The sequence below is a fragment of the Hemibagrus wyckioides genome, linkage group LG05, assembly GCF_019097595.1.
Source record: "Hemibagrus wyckioides isolate EC202008001 linkage group LG05, SWU_Hwy_1.0, whole genome shotgun sequence".
Lineage (NCBI taxonomy): Eukaryota > Metazoa > Chordata > Actinopteri > Siluriformes > Bagridae > Hemibagrus > Hemibagrus wyckioides.
The window spans coordinates 26,484,065-26,510,046 of NC_080714.1; the positions used below are offsets into that span (position 1 = coordinate 26,484,065).

The 25,982-nt window shown below is 38.2% G+C and overlaps 1 protein-coding gene across 1 annotated transcript; it reads right to left on the minus strand.

The window, feature by feature from the left end:
- Window positions 1-11,216: 11,216 nt before the first annotated feature.
- Window positions 11,217-14,377, minus strand: smim24 (small integral membrane protein 24). The gene is made up of 3 exons (XM_058390574.1): window positions 14,308-14,377; window positions 13,317-13,455; window positions 11,217-11,862 (listed from the first exon to the last, which is right to left on the minus strand). The coding sequence occupies exons 1-3, from the start codon at window positions 14,372-14,374 to the stop codon at window positions 11,754-11,756; spliced, it is 315 nt and encodes a 104-aa protein (XP_058246557.1). The 5' UTR covers window positions 14,375-14,377; the 3' UTR covers window positions 11,217-11,753.
- Between the last annotated feature and the right edge of the window lie 11,605 nt (window positions 14,378-25,982).

The window sequence follows — 25,982 nt, forward strand, 5'->3', positions numbered from 1 at the left end:
GGTCTACTGCTTCCGGTGGAAATTCGAAGTGCAGTGAGTTTTGTAGCCGGGTTTTAAAGCAAGTTGGATTTTTTTTCTGACCAGTCTGCATTTACAGACCACTTGATTCTAATGTACATGAATGGATACACATAGATGTGTACTTCTTTGTTGGGGGTGGTGGGAGTGTTAAATAAAAAATGAAAATGATTATACCTGTCTTTTTTGTCAATTCAGTTGTTTAATTTCTTAATTCTGTAACATTCTAAAAGCTCTTAATTCCACAGATACTACACACTGGTCAGTATATTCACTAGGCTGCTACAAAAGGAACTGTAAGTAGTGCACACAACAATGCAGCAATAATAAAATAATGCGTTGACTTTTACTTTTGATACTTAAGTACTTTTAAAAACAAGGAACTTCTGTACTTTCACTTAAGTAAAAATCTGTCTTTACACCTTTTACCTGTAATGTTTGACCAGTAGTATCTGTACTTTCACTCAAGTAAGGAAGTTGTGTACTTCATCCACCTCTGGATTTTTACGATTGAGAAAAAGAGACGGAACTTAAAATGGCGCCCAAACCAGGGAGCAGATTGAGACACAGCTTCCAGAGTGTTTCTCTTTCCTTCTAGCACACACACACACACACACACACACACACACAGCATCTGAATTAGCTGTCATTAACTACACATGCTCATTCTCCAAGACTTTGCCCCTTTAAAGTCTTAACATTACATTTTTTGGTCTTAAAGAGAGAGACAAAAGAGGATGCTGGGACTTTACAGGTAACTAATGGATCTGTTGTTCTTAAAAGCATTTATTTTTGTTATATTGTTGTGATAGGAGAGGGATAATGGGATATAAACTGTTATGGAAAGTAAACAGCATCGTCAATTATTTTCCTGTAACCTCATTGTGATGATCAAGTTTTATCATAATGCGTTAAATGCTTCTTCACTCTCCACGTGCCTATTTATGATGTTTCGGTACAGCGGTCCGTCAGTGCCAAAATCTGCTCCGATTAAAAACCTAATCCCTAACAGCTCGCACGTGCAATAATTAAGGCAGTGAAAGTTCCATAGCGGTGACGGCTGATGATTTGTCAGCGTGACTCACGGCTTGTGTGCGTCCAGATTTAACCTTTTTGCATCAGCGATCCTTTTAAATGACACTATCAATTTGGTGAAAAGCAACTGGATGGAGTGGGGGGGGCGGTGGGGGGGGGCATAGCGCTGAGAGAGAAGTGAAAGAGAGCGGTGCGGTGTATGGTTTCGCTCAAACTTGGCCGTGGGATCGAACGCACCTGACTTTAATCACTCTGAGATCCATTATCCCCTCGATACTAGCGAGCTGGAGCGCCGAGTTTGGAAAAATACAACTTTACCCTTTCTGAAGGAAGTCAAGTCTTATTTCTTTTTAATGAGTCAAAAAGTAGCACGAGCCAATTTTTTTTTTTTTTTTTTGAGGGTGAGCGAGTGCAGCAGCTTGTTGAAAGTGTTGACACAAAACCAAGTGGAAAGGCATATGAGCTCATCGCTAAGGGCATTTTTCATTTATATATATATATATATATATATATATATATATATATATATATATTTAAAAAACCTATATATATATATAGTATGTTGCATTTATTCAACCAAAAAATCTGGAATGTTAGACGTTGCTTTCCTTATGTTGTGGGAAAAGGGGGCGGGGCTACCAGGCGCACACAATGAAACATACAAAATGGCCGACAAGACTCCGGTGATCGTGATCGTCAACAAACGTATTTTAAATTCGCCCTCATTGTGTGATTTTAAGGACAGCACGATGGCTTAGTAGTTAGCACTGTTGCCTCAAGAAGGTCCTGGGTTCGAACAGGCGGGGCCTTTCTGTGGGGAGTTTGCAAGTTCTCCCCGTGCCTGCGTGCGGGTACTCCGGTTTCCTCCCACAGTCCAAAAGTGCCTATAAGTGTGTGTAGTTGTCTGTCTGTATGTGTGGCCTTGGCCTGGCAACCTGTTCAGGGTGTACTTACTAGCTGATCAACTCACACACCCTAACCCTGTCCTTTAAATCAGGCTTTCTTAAGGTTTTGACCACTGTGATCATCATCCATGACCCACCTGTTAAAGAACAGGTAATAATCCAATCTTTAACTTATAATTTAGCTCATAATAAAACTCGGCACATGTTGGACACTTCCTGTGAAGGTGATGTTTGAAGTATGGACAGCTTTATTGACTCTTCATGCACTTTTTTCTCCACTGTTACAGTACCGGATATACCCGGCTTGTTCCTTCAGAACTTATCAAAATAGGAGGTTTTTTCTGAATTGACTGCTGAAAATATTTCTGCATTTTCCCAGACGCTGAATTGTACTCAGACTAGAATTGCAACTCTAGCGCTACGTAAACCTGGGGATATTAACACGGTACCATGATGGATGATGCGTCAGTGTTGCCCTGAACATTGCAAATATACAGTTCTAATTGCTCATTTGTACTCCTGACAGAAAAGCAGACCATGATCCACGACCCGCTGAAGGGTCACGACCCGGCAGTTCAGAAATTAGTTTTTAGTTTTTATTAGTTTTATTTAAACACCTGAGCGCAAAAAACCACACTTGTACTAAATAGCATGTCAGAAATCGGATGAGATCATTAACCGTACGTCCAAAACACACAGTGTGAATCATTTTTCCGGCATTGGTGGGTGTGTCTCAGGCTGAAAGCAGCTGCATGCTGATCGGTCACTTTGTTAGTGGTTTTCTTTTGGACACAGACATTCGAGAAGTGTCGATGTCTCCATGGCTGTAGCCCAATAAGAGATGGTTATTTGACCTGAAGAGAGCCTTTTTTTTGGTCACTGAGAGCCTAAAATCAACCTTTTAAACTTTCTTTCCTCATTTTTCATTTCTGCACACTGGTCTTTTTTCCCCTTTAATGAAACATCATAAATGTGTGATAGAAAATTATCGGCGAGAATCAAGGGGAAGGTGTACAAGACCGGCCATGCTGTATAGTTTAGAGGCAGTGTCACTGAGGAAGAGGCAGGAGTCAGAGCTGGAGGTAGCAGAGCTGAAGATGTTGAGGTTCTCTTTGGGAGTGACACGGTTGGACAGGATTAGGAATGAGTACATCAGAGGGACGGCTCATGTTGGATGTTTGGGGGACAAAGTTAGGGAGGACAGATTAAGATGGTTTGGACATGTCCAGAGGAGGGAGAGTGAGTATATTGGTAGGAGAATGTTGGACATGGAGCTGCCAGGCAGGAGGCAAAGAGGAAGGCCAAAGAGGAGGTATATGGATGGAATAAATGAGGATATGAAGCTAGTGGGTGCAAGTGTTGAGGATGCAGAAGATAGGGAGAGGTGGAGAGACATGATTCGCTGTGGAGACCCCTGAAGGGAAAAGCCCAAAGAAGAAGAAAATATCATAAATGGACCATGAAGCAGACATGTGATGTAAATCCCACATAGAAACCTCTATTAAAGTAATAAAGCAGGAAGATGCTACTATAATTATTCGTTGACAGTCAGATTAGATGCTAAATCATCGAGACAGGGTGTGTGTGTGTGTGCTGAGAGGAGGCGTGACGTATCCTCCGAGACGTAATGCGTTCCAGATTTTTGTGCCATTAAAAAAATAAATAAAATAAAAAAGCCCGCCTCAGCACTTTTCTCGTGTTTCACCCATGGGATGCGCAGTAAGTTAGCGCTTGATGAACTCAAAGCAGGATCTGGAGCTCTGTTGTCAGGAGCGTATATATCGTAGAGATGTATGCAGGAGTTGAACTGCTGAGAGCTTTCCAGATGTCCACAGGTGTGTAAACGCTCCCGACATCCGATGCCCGGTCGTAATGCGGCGGTGCGAGTTATTACCTGTCGTAAAACGGGATTATAGGAAAAGAAAACGTCTTGTACGTAGTGTTTCTGACGGCTCATGTAAAAATAATTGATGGTGATATACCTAGCATGATGGATCAGGACGTTAGGAGTGTGTCGAATGTCCTCTAGAGGTTTTGTTGCTCCTGCATTTAAATTTTTCTATGCAGAATCCTCTGCCTTTAAATGTTTCTGTGCTTTAACATACTCGGAGTTTAGTCCATTTGAATGATCGATGAGGGTTTTTGAGAGCACAGCATTTGCAACATGAATTTCATACACAAATGTCGAATGATTCATTTTAGTGCAAGAATACTGACTTGGATCTCTAGTTGCACCGCCCGCTCATATAATACGCTGTTACTATGGCAACCGGTAGTACTGAAGACTCCACAGTGCAAAGACTGAAGACTTTCAGCGATAAAAATTACCGCGTGTGTGATGGTAGCTAAAGGTGAACTGTAGTTCTGCTTGATTCATTTAGAAAGCGATTCGAATTGACTCTGAATCGACTCACCTGCAGGACTGAATCAAACGCGTGTTTTCAGTTGCAGAATTTTTATTTATTTATTTATTTATTTATTTTTGTAATATTAACGTTTATGACGTCATTTATAATATCTTTTTACACTCAAGCCGAATTCAGCCAAAGATTTGGTCTACAACTTGTCAGTGGAAACAAACTCAGTCTGCATTCATCCACCGGCTAGCTAAGTAGCTCGGCATTGCTGTTACATTAACCTTTTATTCCAGTGTGTTAGGTTTCCATAATTGTCTGAAGGCTAGCTAATAAATCCGTCCGCTCCGGCCATAACTTCAGCTCCTGGAGTCCAGGGTCATAACTTGCACTCGGAATGTATCAGAACAACCCGTAACATGTAGGCAGGAATTTTTCCCTGAGGAAAATAATGAGGAGAAATCAACAAGAGTGTTTAAATGGGGCTGCAAATATTTTTAAAAAAATAATCAGAGAGAGAGAAAGAGAGATAGAGAGAGAGAGTAACTAATGAGCACTCGCCCCCACGGGCCTCCAGCTCGCTCGTCTCACTGCAGAGCAGCTCCAGAGGAAAGCTCCAGCCTCCTCCTCCTCCAGTCCCGGGCCTCTGGGATCTTTATTTCAGTAAAGCTGAAGCTCACACTGGGGGGAATTTGAGCTTGATTCATGAAAGCTCTGTGAATTTTTTTTTCCTCTGGAACATTTTAATTACAGCCACAGCTGTAAAGATCATTTACATCCTCGTGTGCCCTAGTTAGCAGTTAGAGTCTCAGCCTCGCTGCACTGACGCAAGAGGAAGTTCGAAAGAAGCGGCGACGGACGAAATTCCTGGAAGTGAATCGTCTAAACATGTTTAATATAGCTCATGAGTAATGACTACAAATTAGAGCAAGAGATCAAAACGATCTGCATGTCTATCTATCTATCTATCTATCTATCTATCTATCTATCTATCTATCTATCTATCTATCTATCTATCTATCTATCTATCTATCTCATGGTCTCTTTATTACCCTAGTCTGCTAATGGTTATCTATCTATGCATGTCTGTCTGTCTATCAGGAGGTCTATCTATCTATCTATCTATCTATCTATCTATCTATCTATCTATCTATCTATCTATCTATCTATCTATCTATCTATCTATCATGTGGTACATGGTTCTCTCTCTCTCTCTCTCTCTCTCTCTCTTTAATTGAACTTTCTTTTTCTTTCTCTATCTGTCTGTCTGTCTGTCTCTCTCTCTCCCTCTCTTTCTCCCTCTCTCTGTCCTTCTCTGTCTCCCCCCCTCTCTCCCTTAATTTCCCTCTTTCTCGCTCTTTCTGCTCTTCTCTGTCTCTCTCTCTCTCTCTCTCTCTCTCTCTCTCTCTCAATTTAATTTTTTTCTTACTCTCTCTCTCTCTCTCTCTCTCTCTCTTCCTGTCTCTCTGTCCTTCCCTGTCTCTCTGTCTCTCCATCTCTCTATCTCTCCCCTCCACTTTATCTCTCTTTCATTTACTCTATCTCATTCTAATTTTCACTTCCTTCCTTCCTTCCTTCCTTCCTTCCTTCCTTCCTTCCTTCTGTCTCTCGGTACACACTGAGTGAAGGCAGGATGTGAGGGCGTATGTAGAAGTGACCCGTCAAGCACAGAGCCAAGCTGCTGAATATTGTTTATATCACTCTGATTATTTATTCCCTTTTTTTCTTCCTCCTTTTTCCTTTTCTTCTTATGAAACCTAAGCTACTCCAGTAGAATGTAATGGAACATAATTGTGGTATTTACGGTTGGGGGGGGGTATTTTACACCCAAAAACACAACAATTACCCAAACTGTAAATACGTTATAGCTGTGTTGCGCTGCATATGGGCATGGCTGTTACATTTTAACTAGCAGTTTTATTATAGGTGTAAAGTTCATAATAAAAAAGCCCGAATCTCAGACAAGGACTTTGCAGGACAGGCCAAGCGTCTCACTGATGTATATAAAATATTGCTTAGAGAATCAGAGAAAGCACGAAATGTACAGACAGCCTAATTTATGTGCTAATGACTGCCTCGGTGGGAGGGAAGCGCCTCACGCTTGAACCGGGGCTGTTTTCATTACCCCTATTTAGACTTTTTTGTCTTTTAGAAGTTTCAAAGGGATATCCCCCCCCTTCCCAGTTTTTTTCGCTCGCTGCGTTTTATGAATTTAATATCTTAATTTAAAGAAAGTGATGGGAAAGCCTTGTAAAAACACAGCCCAGTAATAAGGTCCAGATGTCTTAACAAAAGGACTGGAGCTCCCCACGGACTCGTTTCTCTCTCAGAAGCAATCCTGATCCCACCGAAAAGAATTATTGTGCTGTGTTGTAAAAATGACCGGACCTTGTTACCGACCACCTGCTCTGTTTTGGGCAGTTTTGTGTTTGGATACATCACCGTCTGTTCTCTTTTAAACTCACATGACATGCATATTTAAACGGACCTGCAAAGCTAAAGTTACACGAATGTTTCTGATAAGCTAAGTTAGCCAGCTACAGGGTATAGCTAACTACTTCTTCTTTTGGCTTTTCCCTTCAGGGGTGGCCACAGCGAATCATCTCTCTCCACCTCTCCCTATCTCCTGCATCCTCAACACTTGCACCCACTAGCTTCATATCCTCATTTATTCCATCCATATACCTCCTCTTTGGCCTTCCTCTTTGCCTCCTGCCTGGCAGCTCCATGTCCAACATTCTCCTACCAATATACTCACTCTCCCTCCTCTGAACAAACCATCTTAATCTGGCCTCTCCCTAACTTCGTCCCCCCAAACGTCCAACATGAGCCATCCCTCTGATGTACTCGTTTCTGATCCTGTCCAACCGTGTCACTCCCAAAGAGAACCTCAACATCTTCAGCTCTGACGCGTGTCTCTTCCTCAGTGACACTGCCTCCAAACCATACAGCATGGCTGGTCTCACCACTGTCTACACCTTCCTAGTACTTAAACTCCTACAGGGTATAGCTAACGTTTTCCTTAATTACTAACACCAAAAAAACTTTACTAACACGCCAACTTAAACAGTATCCCCTCTATATTTATTTTATTCGCTTAAACATGATGTAATCTTAACGAGCACTGTCTGTAAAAATGGTAAAAATACTAATAATAATAATATTTGCTAACAATGACTAATGACATTCTCTCTCTATCTCATTCTCATCTCTCTCTCTCTCTCTCTCTCTCTCTCATTTTCTTTCTTTTTTTTGTTACCAACCACTTGTTGTGTTTTGGGTAGTTTTGTGTTCAGATATGTCACCGTCTGTTCTCTTGAAACTTACATGACACATGTTAAAACGGACCTGCTAAGCTAAAGTTATGCTAACGTTTTCGCTAAGCTAAGTTAGTCAGCTAGCTAACGTTTTCATTAATTACCAACACAAATAAACTTTACTAACATGCCAGTTTAAATGGTATTCCCTCTCTCTATATATATTTTATTACCTTAAATATGATGTAATCTTAACAAGCACGGTTATGCACAGTCTGTAAAAATGCTAATAATAATGCTAATAATAATAATAATATTCGCTAACAATGACTAATACACACCTCTTCGTGTAGAACGAATCCAGTCCGAGTTTTGAATCGTCTGCGATTTCATGATTATTACAGATCTTAACTCTTTTAATGATAACGCTTTACTAATACCTGATTTAATACTTCGTTACAGTAAATATGAGCTAATGATGATTTAAGGCATGTGATAATAAAAATAATAACCAGAGTTAACCAGAGGCTCACAACCTGCCAGCAATATAGTAGTGTTGCATTTAAAAAATAAAAAATAAAATAAAATAAAATAAATAAACAACTGAATAGATAAATAAATAATAAAATTATTAAATAGATAAAATAAATAATGGATAGATAACTAAAAAAAAATATTAACTAAACAACTAAATAAATAGACAAACAAGTAGACAACTAAATAATCAAAGAAATAGACATCTAACTGAATAACAAACATAAATAAATGGACAAATGAACAAATAAATAACAAACTAAATAAATAAACAAATGGATAGACGAATAAATAATAAAACTGAAAAGAAATAAACAGCTAAATAAATAGACAAAGAAGTAGATGACTAAATAATCAGACACCAAACTAACTAAATAAATATAAATATACAAATTAACAAACAAATAACAAAATAAAATATAGTTAAATAAAATTATTAAACAAATAAATAATAATTCATTAATAAACTAAATAGACACAAACCTAACTAAAAACAAACATCATCAACAAAATAAATAAATAAATAAATAGTTCACACTGACACAGAGCAAATAAATCTGCAAAAATGTGACTTATAGACTTAAGACTTAATGTGTCTCAATTTTTAGTTTTGTTGTCAGTTCATTTGTAACTTGTAAAATTTATTTTATTTCTAAAAACACATAATAAAAATGATTAGAAGGATCTCACGATATCCAGTAAATCTCAGGAAAGTGTATTATAACCTGATTTATCACGATATAGATATAATCTCATCTCATCACTCAGCCCTACTTCCAGGACTCCAGGGATTGATTATTATTTATTGTATTTAGGTACAGTGATTATAAACACACCCCACCGTTATGAGCGTTTTTATGTTTTATGTGATTGATCTTGTTAGTGACCCGTCAGTAAATCAGTGCCGCCACGGCTCGTGGATTTGAGCTCGCGGTTATCTGGAGGATCTGGCGTTCGCCAGCCGCTGATTTAAAGTGTGGTGTGGATTCAGAGGCTGAGCAGAAACAGACCATCACCCTGGATTCTGTAGTCGTGAAGGTGTTTCTGTTTCCGTGAGGCTAGTTACTGCTGCTCTGGGTGACCTGAGGATGTGATGGACGAGTGAGAAGAGTGCAGGTCCACTCCAGACTCACCATGCTGAGGAGATCCAGAGGAAAAATGATTCTCTCTCTCTCTCTCTCTCTCTCTCTCTCTCTCTCTCTCTCTCTCTCTCTCCCCCTCCCCCTCTCCCCTTCACTTTCTCTCTCTTACTACTTCATTTTCTCTTTCTTTCTTTCTTTCTTTCTTTCTTTCTTTCTTTCTTTCTTTCTTTCTTTCTTTCTTTCTTTCTTTCTTTCTTTCTTTCTTTCTTTCTTTCTTTCTTTCACATCTCTCTGTCAATCTCCCTTCCTCTCTCTCTCTCTCTCTCTCTCTCTCCCTCTCTTTCTCTCTACTTCAGTTTCTCTCTCTCTCTCTCTCTCTCTCTCTCTCATTTTCATTTTCTCTCTTATTCTCTCTCTCTTTCTCTCTCTTTTTTCACACATTCTCATTTTTCTTTCTTTCTTTCTTTCTTTCTTTCTTTCTTTCTTTCTTTCTTTCTTTCTTTCTTTCTTTCTTTCTTTCTCTCTGTCCTTCATTTTCCCTCTCTCACTCTTTCTCCTTTATTTTATCTATCTATCTATCTATCTATCTATCTATCTATCTATCTATCTATCTATCTATCTATCTATCTATCTATCTATCTATCTATCTATCTATTTCCTCCCTCCTCTCTCTCTCTCTCTCTCTCTCTCTGTCTGTCTTTCTCTCTCTCCCCATACATCTATATCTACTTTCCTGCTCCCTGCACTATTACTGACATAATGAAGGCCTTGTTATTGTCTCTCTCTTGCCTGCTTTATTGCATTATGATTTTCCTTCCTTCTGTTTTTCAGTGCTGGACTCTGAGCCACATTTCTGTCTCTCTCTCACACACACACACACACACACAAACTTGGCCACGTTCTCAGAGTGTATGTAGTTTGTAGTTTTTTTCATGTCATATTTTATTTGCGAACACTTTTATCCAAGCGACTTCCACAGAAAGACAGATCGCAAGCCAATAGCTGTGACCTTTCTTCCCCCTAACGCTCCTCCATGGCTTCTCAGCAGAACTGAGATCTTTTCTTGAGATCTTTAACCTTTCAAACACTTCAATATTAAATATTAAGCTCACACCATTCCTTCCGAATCTGAACCCAATCTACCGAGGTGAAATTCTTTCATCTGTAACACGATTGTTTGTTTATTCCGACGTGGCTTTGCTTCTCATGTTGAGTGACTCTCTGTGAAATCAGGGTTCATTCTCAAGGTTTCGCAGCCAGCGATCCTTTTAACTGCAAAATACATTTCCCCCAGAACGTCAGGAGATATTTATTTTACAAACAGGAATAGTCAAAATAATAGCCACATTAAGGCTGGGGATTATTTCAGAGCCATTTTTCAGAGAGGTTTTTTTATTCATTATAAAAACAATACTTTAAACTAACCATAGAACCTCATTTTATTTCAATTCCAGGAATAATCACTGATATAAATTTTTTAAAATATAAAATACCACCCCCCCCTGCTAGGCCTTTTTATCCAGGACTTTTATTTTAGAAACATCACCCTAATTAAAGTGGCACAGTGTGGACTATGGATAATTGACCCGGTTGTCCATGTGACTCAAAGTTTATTCAGAGAATGTGGCATTTTCTAAAAATTGGTATTTTCCAACGTTTATTATACAGGAAACATAAAATGTGAGGAGATTGTGAGAAAAGTCAACACAAGGCAATTTAAATAAATTAATTAATTTTGAAGAAAAAAAAAAGAATAAAATACAATTAAACTGAATAAAATAAAAATAAATAAATAATTATTTTCCAAAATAAAAAAAGTCCGCAAAAAGGGTTTGGTCCCAATGGACACAAGTCAATTTAAATTAATTAATTAATTTAAAATAAAATAAGTTTTTAAAAAAAAAACTAATAAAACAGAACAAAATAAATAAACAAAATTAAATTGAATAAAATAAAAAACTAAACTAAACTAAAATAAATAATTATTTTCCAAAATAAAAAAAAATCCACAAAAAGAGTTTGGTCCCATCTAGTGGCTGATGTATTCAAGACGATTAGACACCCAATTTTTTTTTATCTTTAGTAATAATTTTTTACTTTACAAATTAATTTGAGGAACATTGCTCTAACTACGAAGGCGGATTTTAACGTCCTACTGCTCACATTCACTTTTTTTCACTTTCATGACAAGTTTCTACTTCCGTCTACGTCACAACTTTGGTCAGAGGAACAAAAACGTGCAGAAAATAAACACGAAAAGAAAAGGCAGGAACTTTTTATTGAGTTCAGATTTACAAGTGTGACATGATGAGCGTTATATAAATCTTTCTGTCTGCCGAATGATTACAAGAAATCTTAATCACAGATCCAGAAAAAAAGCTCGGGGGTCACAGAAAATCGTCCAGCTGGGAAATGCTTGAGAGCCGTTAGAACTGAGCTGTGACTCGTTTTGTATAAAAGAACCGAGTTGATTTAATGACCCTTTCAAGCAACAGCCTTGTAGTTTACAGCGTTTGCACAAAGTCCACATGTAGACGGTGTAATGAAGCGGTGTGTGTTCTCCTGAAATTACAGGTTGGTGGTTTTCGCCTCGTCTGTGTGTGGCGTCTCCTCCTCCTGCTCCATAGCTTGGTTTTCATATACTGCACACGCCTCAGGATCAGACTCCTCATCATCCCTGCTGAGAAAAACGTCACTCGGATGAGACACCAGCGACTCGGGAAGAAACAATAAATAAAAGCTGATCAGAAATTTACGACTCTGGAACCTTGGAGGCTGGTTAATCATTGTGTTAATCAGCATGCTTTAGCGAAAACACATGTGTGTATTGTTAGGGACGTGATCTGACCTCGGGCGGCGTCTGAACATGTGTAGAGATAACATTATATCACCGTAAAAGGCTGTAAAAGCTTCATGAGCTTCATGAGCTGCAGGATAGCTTGGCTAATCAATTCGGTGATCAATCATGATAAGGTTCCTCAAAACCCTCCTAGAGAAAGGGTGGGGTTTAATTTCATCCTTTCTCTCAGTAAATATTAAGCTGATTTATAAAAAGCGAGGCGAGTTCTTATGGGGAAAATGTGTATTGCGAAACAAATGTTCCCATAAGAAATAATGTAAACGCAGATATGTCTGCATTCATAACGCTGTATGTCTGCTTACAAAGAACTGACCCAAGCCAAGCATTCCATGTCAAGGCTCCTCACAGGAAGTCGTGCCAGCAAGCTTGGACTAAAAATAGAACAGAGCACCCACACCACCGATCTGTCAACAAAAAACGCCCGAAAAATCAGCTAGCTTTTGAAGGCATGCTGAAGGTAACGTTGGTGTCGTGGGTTGACTTTTTCCAAACAGCTTTTGCTGACTGGAAACGGTTCGGGAACTCGCTTCGCTTGGCTTTCCACTGACGCTAACAAGTTTAGAACGGCTCTCGGACGTACGCGCAACTTAGCCGTTGTTCGGTTTGTTCATATGGCCATGCAAATTTCTCGCAAAATTTCATTTCTTAAGGCGAACATTTTAGTAGAAGAGGGCATTTGTATACAGAGGCTCCACTGTAATTAGAGGCTAACCTGGACACTGTACCTGGGCACTGTAAAGGTTACAGTCATGGAATGAAATGGATGCTGGTGTGATACGGCATGACGTGAAGCGGTTACTACTTCTCTAACAGTGTCATTACTTTTTAAACCACAACGAATTACCAGTAATTATATTTTATTAACATTTATTGGGGAAGGTTGTGAGTTCGAATCCCAGGTCCACCAATCGGCCCCTGAGCAAGGCCCTTAACCCTCAAATGCTCAGTTGTATAAAACAATGCGTTAAAAATGTAGGTTGCTCTGGATAAGGGCATCTCCCAAATGCCGTAAATGTAAATTTATCAACAAACAACGTCCACAATGTCTGCAAGACAAGTCCCTGTGATCACTTGCGTTCCAGCAGCTATAAACAACCAGAGTTTCTTTGTCTCTTTGTCTTTGGTTCTTCCTTCAGGGAAGTGTTAAAATAAATTCTTTCCTAAACAGTAAAATAAGAGCGCTTGTTTATCCAGTGAGCTCTTAAAGCTCAATCTGAGTGTGTGGCTTGTAAGCAGTAAACAAAAAGATTAACGATGTTCTGAATACTCACGTGGCTTTCTCGAAAAAGATCCTTTTGATGATGAGGATGAAGAAGACGATGAAGAGGAAGCCGACCACTGCCGCCAGTCCCACCAGCGCGTTGGTCAGCAAGCTTGACCCCTGAGAGCTGGTGCTGGCCCTCAGTCCACCTGTGTGGGTTCACGTGCAGGAAAAAGTGTTTATATTAATAAAAAAAAAACACATGAAGCTACTAATCTGAACCCGTACCCTGATCTGTCTTCCATCATAACGTGATTCTATCACGTTATCTATAATGTCTGTAATTACAGCTTCACCTCTGGGACTCGTATGATGGACGCTCGGCATTAAATACATACCTGTTTGTAATCGATATGGTGACGCTTGTATCAGTCAAACAGAGATTAAGTTGTACAGTAGAGTAAGTGATAACAGGAAGTAACCTTTTATGTAATCATCGGGAAATTACTGTGGTACACTGTATGCACCGATCAGGCATAACATTATAACCACCTGCCTAATAATGTGTTGGTCCCCCTTTTGCTTCCAAAACAGCTCTGACCCATTGAGGCATAGACTCCAATAGATCACTGGAGGTGTGCTCTGGCACCAAGATGTTACCAGCAGATCCTTTGTGTCCTGTGTCCTTAAGTGTCCTTAAAGGATACTTTTGATAGATACTGACCACTGCAGACCGGGAACACCCCACAAGAGCTGCAGTTTTGGAGATGCTCTGATCCAGTCGTCTGTCCGCCATCACAATTTGACCCTACGTCAAACTCGCTCAAATCCTTACACTTGCCCATTTTTCCTGCTTCTAACTCATCAACTTTGAGGACAAAATGTTGACTTGCTGCCTAATATATCCCACCCACTGACAGGTGCCATGATGAGGAGATCATCAGTCTTATTCACTTCACCTGGCACTGGTCATAATGTTATGCCTGATTGATGTATGAATAATCTCTGATCAGATCCAGCATCAAATATGATATAAGTGACAAAACGAGGAGTTTTCTCACCAGTGTTTGCCTGACAAATGGAGACGAGGAGCACGAAGCAAGCGAGGACGCTCCTGAGGTGCGACATGATGCCGTGGTGTTCTTCTGACTGTCTGACTTCGGTGAGCTCGGTGTAAAGAGCAAAGTGCACACACACACACACACACACACACACACACACACACATGCAATCCCAAGCTGATGTGATCAAGTTCCTCGTAATTACACCGTAAAGATAAATAGTTCAGCTTTTACAGCTACAGACTGGAGTAGTGTTTATTGCGACGTGACCGTGAGTGAAGGAACAAAGTAGAAATGAATTTCTGGCTTTTTATTAATCTCTAATTAATAATTAATCAACTGATTAGTGAAGCAATTCTGGGTGCGATTAAGATGAACTGTTCCATGGACGTGTGATATCAGTGTCAATCCTGAAAAGGGGATATTGTGTAACTAGAGATGTTCAACTGATCATAATGAACCCTAAAGCAATCAACAATGAAGTGTTTTATTCCACTAATACCGCAGCAATTTAACAACAATCACTATTGGTTCTTTATTAACTCTTTTTCTTCCACCAGAAGCCAAAAAATGGAGTTTGCTCCTGTTTGTTGTTGTGTCCATGTTGATGAGTGTCTTTGTCATGTTCCACTCCACAGTGGAGGTTAATATGAAGCTCATATGAAAGAAGACATTTGAATTCTCTTTAATATTTATTAAAGAATGTCAGGTTGTAATGCTCGAGCATTTGGACTTTTAACAGATGATTGGCTTACAGCCAGCATTAGATTGTACTTGTACTTTTTATCCCTTTATAGTTACGTTTAACGTTGTGGGGTGTCCGTGAAGCAAGCGGGTTCCTGCTCTCGTTCTATCTGTTCTTCCTATTTCTAGAGGTTAATAAGACGAAGAAATTAAAAATAGTCGTGAGTCTCACGTGGAGAAAATCTCTGACTGTTACAAAGCACGGAAAACTTCCCTGTACACCGATCAGGCATAACACTGTGAGCAGTGAGAGATGACGTGACTGATGATCTCCTCATCATGGCACCTGTTAGTGGCTGGGATATATTAGGCAGCAAGTCAACATTTTATCCTCAAAGTTGATGTTAGAAGGAGGAAAAATGGACAAGCGTGAGGATTTGAGCGAGTTTGACGAAGGACCAAATTGTGATGGCTAGACCACTGGATCAGAACATCTCCAAAACTGCAGCTCTTGTGGGGTGTTCCCGGTCTGCAGTGGTCAGTATCTATCAAAAGTATCCTTTAAGTCCTGTAAGTTGCGAGGTGAGGTCTGCAGGGGAGGATCTGCTGCTAACATCTTGGTGCCAGATACCACAGCACACCTTCAGGGATCTAGTGGAGTTTATGCCTTGACGGGTCAGGGCTGTTTCGGCAACAAAAAAGGGATCAACAGATATTAGGCAGGTGGTCATAATGTTATGCCTGATCGATGTATATACTGTAATAATTCTATAAATTCAGTTGATTTGGAGTATCTGCAGTCCCAGTCCCTTTGTAAGCAGTTGCTATGGAAACGATAACATATTAGTGTTACGATTGTGAGAGCAGTTGTTAAACAAAACGAATCAAGAGCTTCTGAACCAATCTGAATCGCTGTGAATTTCACTTTCATTACTTTTTAATGCCCTTGTGCTTGGATAAGAAGTGTGTGTGTGTGTGTGTGTGTGTGTGTGTGTGTGTGGTGTTCAGCTTTTAATTCGGCTTGATGACAGCAATGTATAATCCTTCCATCTAATCCTCTTCTGCCAAACCTGGAACTTCGCTCTGAACCCGACGTCTCGGTCTATGAGATATTATCTAACACACACACACACACACTACACAAACACTGCTACTGCCTTGTGTTAGATCATTTACTCAGAATCGGGGAAAATTGTATGAATTTATGTATGAAGTGTTGTCAGTGGTTGATGGAATTCACATGGAGTCACAGAAAAAGTTTTTATTACATTTATTTCGTGTTTATTATATGCTTTAGAATAAATATCTAACAGCAGCCATGATGGAAACGAGGGTCCTTAAACATGCCGTCATGTTCTAGAGGAAAACATGAAAAAGTACAAAATGGAGGACTAGAACTGATCTGGCTTTAAGATGATCAGTCAGAAGTCTGTGGAATTGATTGGAGTTTAGTTTGATCGTAAATTGGGGGGGGGGTACATAAATAATGCATAACAATTTCGAGTTATTGCTAGAATCATCCACAAAACGTCAGTCATATCAGTTAGAGTCAATCTGATTGGCTGGAATTAGGTGTTAGGAAATGATTCCTAAAAGAATGACTATTAATATACCTTTACAGAAACAACAGCAATCACACAAGCCTAGATTTAAACCTGTCCAAGAGACTAATAGATTTATAACAGCTCAAAAGACTTAAAGTTAATAGCATGTAGTCTGATTTAACAGAAAATGTTAACGAGGCGCTTATGTTTAACTGAATGATTAGGGTTATTACTAATTGCCACAGGCTTTATAATTTCCTCATGTGCTATGGATTAGTGGATTATTAATTCATCATTAATGACAGATTAGTGGATTATTAATTCATAATTAATGACAAATTTTTGAATTGTTAATTCATCATTAATGACAGATTAGTGGATAATTATTCCATCATTAATTAAGGATTAGTGGATTATTAATTCATCATTAATTACATATTAGTGGATTATTAGTCCATTATTAATGACAAATTATTTAATTATTAATTTATCATTAATAACAGATTAGTGGATTATTAATTCATTCATTATTAATGACAGATTAGTGGATTATTATTCCATCATTAATTACAGATTAGTGGATTATTAATTCGTCATTAATGACAGATTAGTGGATTATTAATCCATTATTAATGACAAATTATTGAATTGTTAATGCATCATTAATGACAGATTAGTGGATTATTATTCCATCATTAATGACAGATTGGTGGATTATTATTCCATCATTAATGACAGATTAGTGGATTATTAATTCATCATTAATTACAGGATTAGTAGATATTAGATTAGTAGATAGTAGATTAGTAGTTACAGTTGTTAAAGGACAGGGTTACTGTACGGATGTAAAACATTGATTATTAGGTTATTTATCACTTTATTTCTGTGCTACTGCTTATGGCACACCGTAACCGATGGTAACTGAAGTTCTACATAGATTGTCATCTAATTTAAAGCTAACTACTAAGAAAAAAAGCATTGCTAAAAGCATAGACTTCACATTTTAACACTGACTGATGATTGAATGATGAAACTGGTCAGATTTCTAGTCAGACTTTAAAGCAAGAGAAATGAGAACCTGGTCAAAAAAAATAACGGGTGTAAAATACTATAAAAATCTAAACCATTAACTTATTGTAGAAAGTTTAAATCCTGGATTGTTCTGGTCTCCGCTGGAGGATCTGTGCTTCTCTTCCTGTTTGTTCTTCCTCTCTCCTGCTCCAGGCACCTCCAGCACCTCCTCCTCTTCCTCCTCATTCTCCTCCGGGTCAGGGCCGAGTAGCCAGTCTGTAAGGAAGTGGAGATGATCATCACTACAGTCCCTAAGGAAAGAGCTATGTTGTAGTATCAGTGATTTAACCCTTTTCTGCAAAGTTTTGTCTCTTATGGCTGATATATTTTTAGATAAATATCTGAAAATAGACATAAATCACCTCTGAATCACTGAATAGAAACAATTTTCCTGATTTCTATGTACAATATTTTTTTCCTGTCCAAAGACAAAATTCCAAATTAAGTAAAACTATGTTTAGGGCAGAAAATCTCCTTTTTTATTATTTATTTTTCTTTTTAATCTCCAAAATCATCTACAAATATCTACAAATATATCAGCTATTTTTTTAAAAAAAAACAACAACAAATTAAAATAGATTTTAAAATTAAAAATTTGATTAGAGATAAAAAAATCTATTTCTTATTGATGAATAATTTCTTTTTCTTTTTTCTTTTAATTTTTTACTAATTTTATTTTAATTTTTTTACTAATTTATTTTCCATTATATTTAATCCACAGAGTTTCTACACATGGATCACCTGTTTCCATTTTTTAAAAGAGATATTTATAAAAAGAAAAAGTCAAACTTTACATGATGTAAAATTTGAAGGAAATACAAGACATTAAAACAATTTATTTTGTTTTAAAAAAATTCTGCATGAAAAGGTTTCAAAAAACAGAGAGCAGGAAGAATTTGCCGAAAATTTAGTACTTAAATTTTTAATTGTTGATGTAAAGTATTAACTACATTTTCAACTAAATCATAACACATTGGGCGGTGAGATGTTGGTGAGCATGCAGTCATTTAGTATTTAATCTGAACTCGGCTAATCCGGCGCTAAGACAGCGGCTAAGATGCTGGAGATCTTGCTGACGCTGATGTTCTGTGGTTAGTATTTGCTGCTGTCGCCTTTCGTGAAGGTGAAAACTGTGTGTTATGGTTCAGCTGAGAGAATGTGTGTGTGTGTGAGAGAGAGAGAGAGAGAGAGAGAGAGATAGATAGATAGATAGATAGATAGATAGATAGATAGATAGATAGATAGATAGATAGATAGATAGATAGAATGTCTCACATCAATACTACAGAGTCTTATACAAAGCAGGCAAGAGAGTGACACTAACAAGGCCTTCATGATGTCAGTAGTAGTGCATGAAGCAGGAAAGAGAGAGAGAGAGAGAGAAAGAGAGAGAGACTGTAGGGGAAAAGAAAGAAAGAAAGAAAGAAAGAAAGAAAGAAAGAAAGAAAGAAAGAAAGAAAGAAAGAAAGAAAGAAAGAAAGAAAGAAAGAATGTCCACTTGTATATTAAAGTCAAAACACAAAAATATCTACACCATTCATCATTCAGAAAAAATCCATGAAAGAATTTTTACCCTAGATGATTCTGGCTTCTGATTGGCCAGAAGGTGTTGCTGACTTTTCCATAACAACAGCTGTGACCCTATCTCCAGCTCAGGTTTATAATATTATCTCACTCTATCATTCCCATATGACTCACTGGGAATCAAATACATTCTGTGAAGAGATCAGAGCTGGCATCCGGTTCTTGGCAGGAGAGTGCTTCTTTTACCTGCCAGGTCGTGTAACAGATCCTTAATCAGGTGACTGGTGATGCCGTACGTTCCCACGACGATCACGACCGCCCCTATCAGGATGTAAAGGACATATTTGGATGTAGTGATGATGATGATGGCGTCTCGGGCAGGTGGGATGTAGTCAGAGAAGTAGCCTTCATCCTGGTTTATTGCCTCCTGAAGGAGATTTCTCGATAAGGGACTTTGGAGATCTTTGTACTGGAATTCTGGCCTTGCCATGGATCCAGCCCTGCTCCAGGTGGATCCCTGGTCGTCTCCTAAGCAACATTTGGTCAGTGGTGATCATTGGCATAGATGAGATGTTAGGTGAGACAGCGATGGTGATGGAGATGGTAATGGTGATGGTGAGGCTGATGGTGGAGGTGGAGGTGACGCTTATGACTGACCAGTTCTTGGATCTTCTACACTAGTCATTAATTTCCTGCTGCCGTAGGTCCCACATGAGCATCACTACAGATTTATTCAAGTTTTTAATCTCACCTGCATACTCGAGAGCTGCTGCTGCAATCCTTAAGACCATCTCAGGCTCATCCCAGGCTTCAGATTCACACCATGAACATGTCATCCTGAACATCCTGGAAACACACTCACTACTGCTGTTCTTTACACAACATACAATCCTTCTGTCTGGAGTTACTCAGAAGAGGACAGACTCCATGTTGAGTATCTCTTATACTTTTTTCCTCAACACAGTCATGTCTCGGTTGAGGCAAGAGGTCGACAATGGGGATTCATTTAAAAATGAAAGGAAAACAATACTTCCTTTTTAGATCCCACCCATCTGAATGCAGATATGAACATCTGGAGCACTGATACAGAAAGTGGGAGATCTCTCTCTCTCTCTGTTTTTCTACTGGTATGTGTTTGGGAGAAAACCCATGCATCCATGCCCATGCAATCCACCCAGAGCTCAGGGTCTACCCAGGAACCCTGGAGCTATGAGTTTTCTGCTCCACTCCACCAACAAGTTAATAAAAACAGAAATGATCATGAGGTTTTCTTTAATAAATGCACCTACAGTAAATAAGAACATGCTGCTCACTCAGACAGGCACATCCTCCTGAGATCGAGGTGCGTCTTTAATCTTCTTGCAGAACACCTGGGACAGCAGGAAGTTCCACAGAATCACAGACAGTGACGTGTTGGTTGTTATGATGGCCACCATGAGAGGATGCATCTCTGAAGCTTCAAGCTAAATCGTCTACTTCTCCTCAACTCAGATCCTGCACGATTCTAACCGACTGAATGGCTTTCTGGAGACGCCAGTGTGTTATCTGGTGCGTTACCAGCTCTCTCCCTCAGGTACTTCTTATCCTCTCACAGGTGACCTCAATCTCCACCTAACCTAGACATCCAACCTTTCTGACCTTCTTGTGTGCACACGCTAATCCACATTATCCACATAGCGCACGTTCATCACATGCTTAACTTCAGTCATCACCTTTCACAGAATGCATTTGATTTAATTCATGAGATGTGTGAATGGATTATTTTATTAAAATTTAAGTTTGTGATATATTACAATCTGATGATTAAAGGAATAAGCACACGTTTTCCAGTATAACGTCTGCCTTTGCATCTGGTGTGTGTGTGTTAGAGAGAGAGAGAGAGAGAGAGAGACACACACACAGAGAGAGAGAGAGAGAGAGAGAGAGAGAGAGAGAGAGAGAGAGAGAGAGTAACTTAAGTACACTTAAGTAATCCACAGTAAACTACACTACACTATAGTATACTAAACTTCACTAAACTACACTACACTTCACTACAGTACACTAAACTAAGCTACACTACACTATTGTATAGTACACTACAGTACACTAGAGTACACTACACCATACTACACTACACAACATTACACCACACTATACTACACTACAGTACACTAGAGTACACTACACCATACTACACTACACAACATTACACCACACTATACTACACTACAGTACACTAGAGTACACTACACCATACTACACTACAGTACACTAGAGTACACTACACCATACTACACTACAGTACACTAGAGTACACTACACCATACTACACTACACAACATTACACCACACTATACTACACTACAGTACACTAGAGTACACTACACCATACTACACTACAGTACACTAGAGTACACTACACCATACTACACTACACAACATTACCCCACACTATACTACACTACAGTACACTAGAGTACACTACACCATACTACACTACACAACATTACACCACACTATACTACACTACAGTACACTAGAGTACACTACACCATACTACACTACAGTACACTAGAGTACACTACACCATACTACACTACACAACATTACACCACACTATACTACACTACAGTACACTAGAGTACACTACACCATACTAGACTACAGTACACTAGAGTACACTACACCATACTACACTACACAACATTACACCACACTATACTACACTACAGTACACTAGAGTACACTACACCATACTAGACTACAGTACACTAGAGTACACTACACCATACTACACTACACAACATTACACCACACTATACTACACTACAGTACACTAGAGTATACTACACCATACTAGACTACAGTACACTAGAGTACACTACACCATACTACACTACACAACATTACACCACACTATACTACACTACAGTACACTAGAGTATACTACACCATACTACACTACAGTACACTAGAGTATACTACACCATACTACACTATACTACACTACAGTACACTAGAGTACACCACACTATACTACACTACAGTACACTAGAGTACACTACACCATACTACACTACACTACATTATACTACACTACACTACATTATACTACACTACACTACATTATACTACACTACACTACATTATACTACACTACACTACATTATACTACACTACACTACATTATACTACACTACACTACACTACATTATACTACACTACACTACACTACACCATACTACACTACACTACATTATACTACACTACACTACACTACATTATTCTACACTACATTATACTACACTACACTACATTATTCTACACTACATTATACTACACTACATTATACTACACTACATTATACTACACTACACTACATTATACTACACTACACTACATTATACTACACTACACCATACTACACTACACTACATTATACTACACTACACTACACCATACTACACTACACTACATTATACTACACTACACTACATTATACTACACTACACTACATTATACTACACTACACTACATTATACTACACTACACTACACTACATTATACTACACTACACTACACTACATTATACTACACTACACTACATTATACTACACTACACTACACTACATTATACTACACTACATTATACTACACTACACTACATTATACTACACTACACTACACTACATTATACTACACTACACTACATTATACTACACTACACTACACTACATTATACTACACTACATTATACTACACTACATTATACTACACTACACTACATTATACTACACTACACCATACTACACTACACTACATTATACTACACTACACTACATTATACTACACTACACTACATTATACTACACTACACTACACTACATTATACTACACTACACTACATTATACTACACTACACCATACTACACTACACTACATTATACTACACTACACTACATTATACTACACTACACTACATTATACTACACTACATTATACTACACTACACTACATTATACTACACTACACTACACTACATTATACTACACTACACTACATTATTCTACACTACACTACACTACATTATACTACACTACACTACATTATACTACACTACACTACACTACATTATACTACACTACACTACACCATACTACACTACACTACATTATACTACACTACACTACATTATACTACACTACACTACACCATACTACACTACACTACATTATACTACACTACACTACATTATACTACACTACACTACACCATACTACACTACACTACATTATACTACACTACACTACATTATACTACACTACACTACACCATACTACACTACACTACATTATACTACACTACACCATACTACACTACACTACACTACACTACACTACACTACATTATACTACACTACACTACACCATACTACACTACACTACATTATACTACACTACACTACATTATACTACACTACACTACACCATACTACACTACACTACATTATACTACACTACACCATACTACACTACACTACATTATACTACACTACACTACACTACACTACACTACACTACATTATACTACACTACACTACACTACACTACATTATACTACACTACACTACACTACATTATACTACACTACACTACACTACACCATACTACACTACAGTACACTACACTATACTACACTACACTACACTACACTACACTACACTACACTACACTACACTACACTACACTACACTACATTATACTACACTACACTACACCATACTACACTACAGTACACTACACTATACTACACTACACTACACTACACTACTACAGTACTCTAGTGTACTCCAGTGTAGTGTACAGTTGCCCGTGATGAAATTGCTTCTTATCTAACAAAACGACTCCTTCAGACTGAAGAGTGAGATAGTGATGATTTGTGAGGCTTGTGATTTGTGGAGATTGTGATGATTTGTGGAGATTATGATGATTTGTGAGGCTTGTGATTTGTGGAGATTGTGATGATTTGTGGAGATTGTGATGATTTGTGGAGATTGTGATGATTTGTGGAGATTGTGATGATTTGTGGAGAGTGAATCATTGTTTGAAGGATGGGAGACTGCGCTGGTGACAAGACAAGTGAAACGATCACGAAAATATCTGCTGATTAATGAAAGATTCAAGATGATCACAGTGTTTTAAACGTCTTAACAAGCTTGAGTATAGTCTTCAGAACTCTTCTTCTTTTACAAACACAAGATTATTGAGCATATCTATTATTATATTATATTAAAGCTCATGTCAAGCATTTATTTCTAAGAACAGGCAAAATGATCCTCCAGCATAAAAAGACCAGTTCAAATCAGTAGAGATCTAAAGTCTATACATGGTGGTATAATGAGAAATTATTTCATTTTCCATTTTCCTTTATTCAAGATCTCTTTTTAAATTCAATTTGATTCTAGGACTAAGGAAGAAAATAAGGCCAGAAGCCAACATTACCTTTGTTCTTTTTTGTATGTGTTCAACTCCGGCCCTTTTTCAGTCGTCTCCTTCACACCCTGAACCCCTGGAGAAGATCTTGTGGTCAGTGTCGCGTACTGAATGTGATCACAGACAACACACAGCATCTGTAAATGAAAGTCAGAGTACAGAACTCAATCTGTTGCAGCTTAATCTGCGCTTCTGAGAAAATAAGCCATAATACCCAGAGATACAGAGGGAAATAAAGCTTGTGTGTGTGTATTTGTTGATATAAAGCAGATGTTGAGGCTGAATTACCTGAAGCTGAATCGTTGATGAAGGTTAAATCACTAAAACAACAGAAAAAACCTACAATCGTCTACTCTAAACTCTACCCAGCTCTCACTCGGACCATCCCTTTATTCCGGGGTGTCCTCGTCCTCAGTCCTGGTGCAGAAGGCTTGGGTCAGGATGTAGGACCAGTAAACCACAGTAATGGAAGTGTTGATGAATATAATAGCGATCATAATAGGATGCAGCATGGTTCCTTCAGATCCGAGTCTGAGCTCCAGCTCTGGTTTCTGTGAAGGTTTCAGAGTCTCTGCAGCTTCTTTTGGAACTTAATTCCTTTCTAGTGCTTATGAGTTTAAGCCCAGGTTCAAACCAGGACATGCTGAGTACTGGGGAAAAAAATCCTGTCTTGCCTTACGGTAAAAAGAAACATCAGCATCTTAAGATCTCTGAGACTTGGTTTAAGTGTTAAATCCTCCTTTGGATTTTATTTATTTGTTTATTTTTGGTGAAAAATTTCCTTAAATGATGTTATAATGAATTGTTTTTGAACTAGCTAGTCTTTTTCACATTAATGCCCCATGGACGTATAAACGGATGAGACGGACCACTGGCTGTGCAGGATAAGCTGCACTTTATCCTCCTGCTCGAGTAAAAGATCCCAGATCATCAGGAGCATAAGCACCTTTCGGTTGCATGAGCGCATTTCGGCTAAGAGTCTAAGAGCACTGGGTTTAGTGAGTCAGCACATCGGTACACAACAACAACAACATACTATTATTATTATTATTGTTGTAATTATTATTATTATTATTAAATTTAATTTGTATAGAGCTTTTAATGATAGATATTGTCCAAAGCAGCTTTATAGAAATATAAAAATATAAAACCAATTGCAAAGAATTACTTTAAATGAATTAAATGAATTCTTTTTCCTCTTCTTCTTTTTATTATTGTTATTGTTAAATTTTATTTGTATAATGCTTTTAACAATGCACATTGTCTCAAAGCACCTTTACAGAAATAGAAAAATATAAAGTTTAAAATTAAATAAACTATTATTATTATTATTATTATTAAATTAAATTAAATTGATTTCTATTATTATTGTAATTAT

Excerpts from the sequence above, each read along its gene's own strand:
- smim24 (XM_058390574.1), bottom strand. The coding sequence starts at position 14,374 with ATGTCGCACCTCAGGAGCGTCCTCGCTTGCTTCGTGCTCCTCGTCTCC. Across the intron at positions 13,456-14,307 it reads CATTTGTCAGGCAAACACTG|GTGGACTGAGGGCCAGCACC; the intron begins GTGAGAAAACTC and ends GAACCCACACAG. Across the intron at positions 11,863-13,316 it reads ATCTTTTTCGAGAAAGCCAC|GGATGATGAGGAGTCTGATC; the intron begins GTGAGTATTCAG and ends TTTTCTCAGCAG.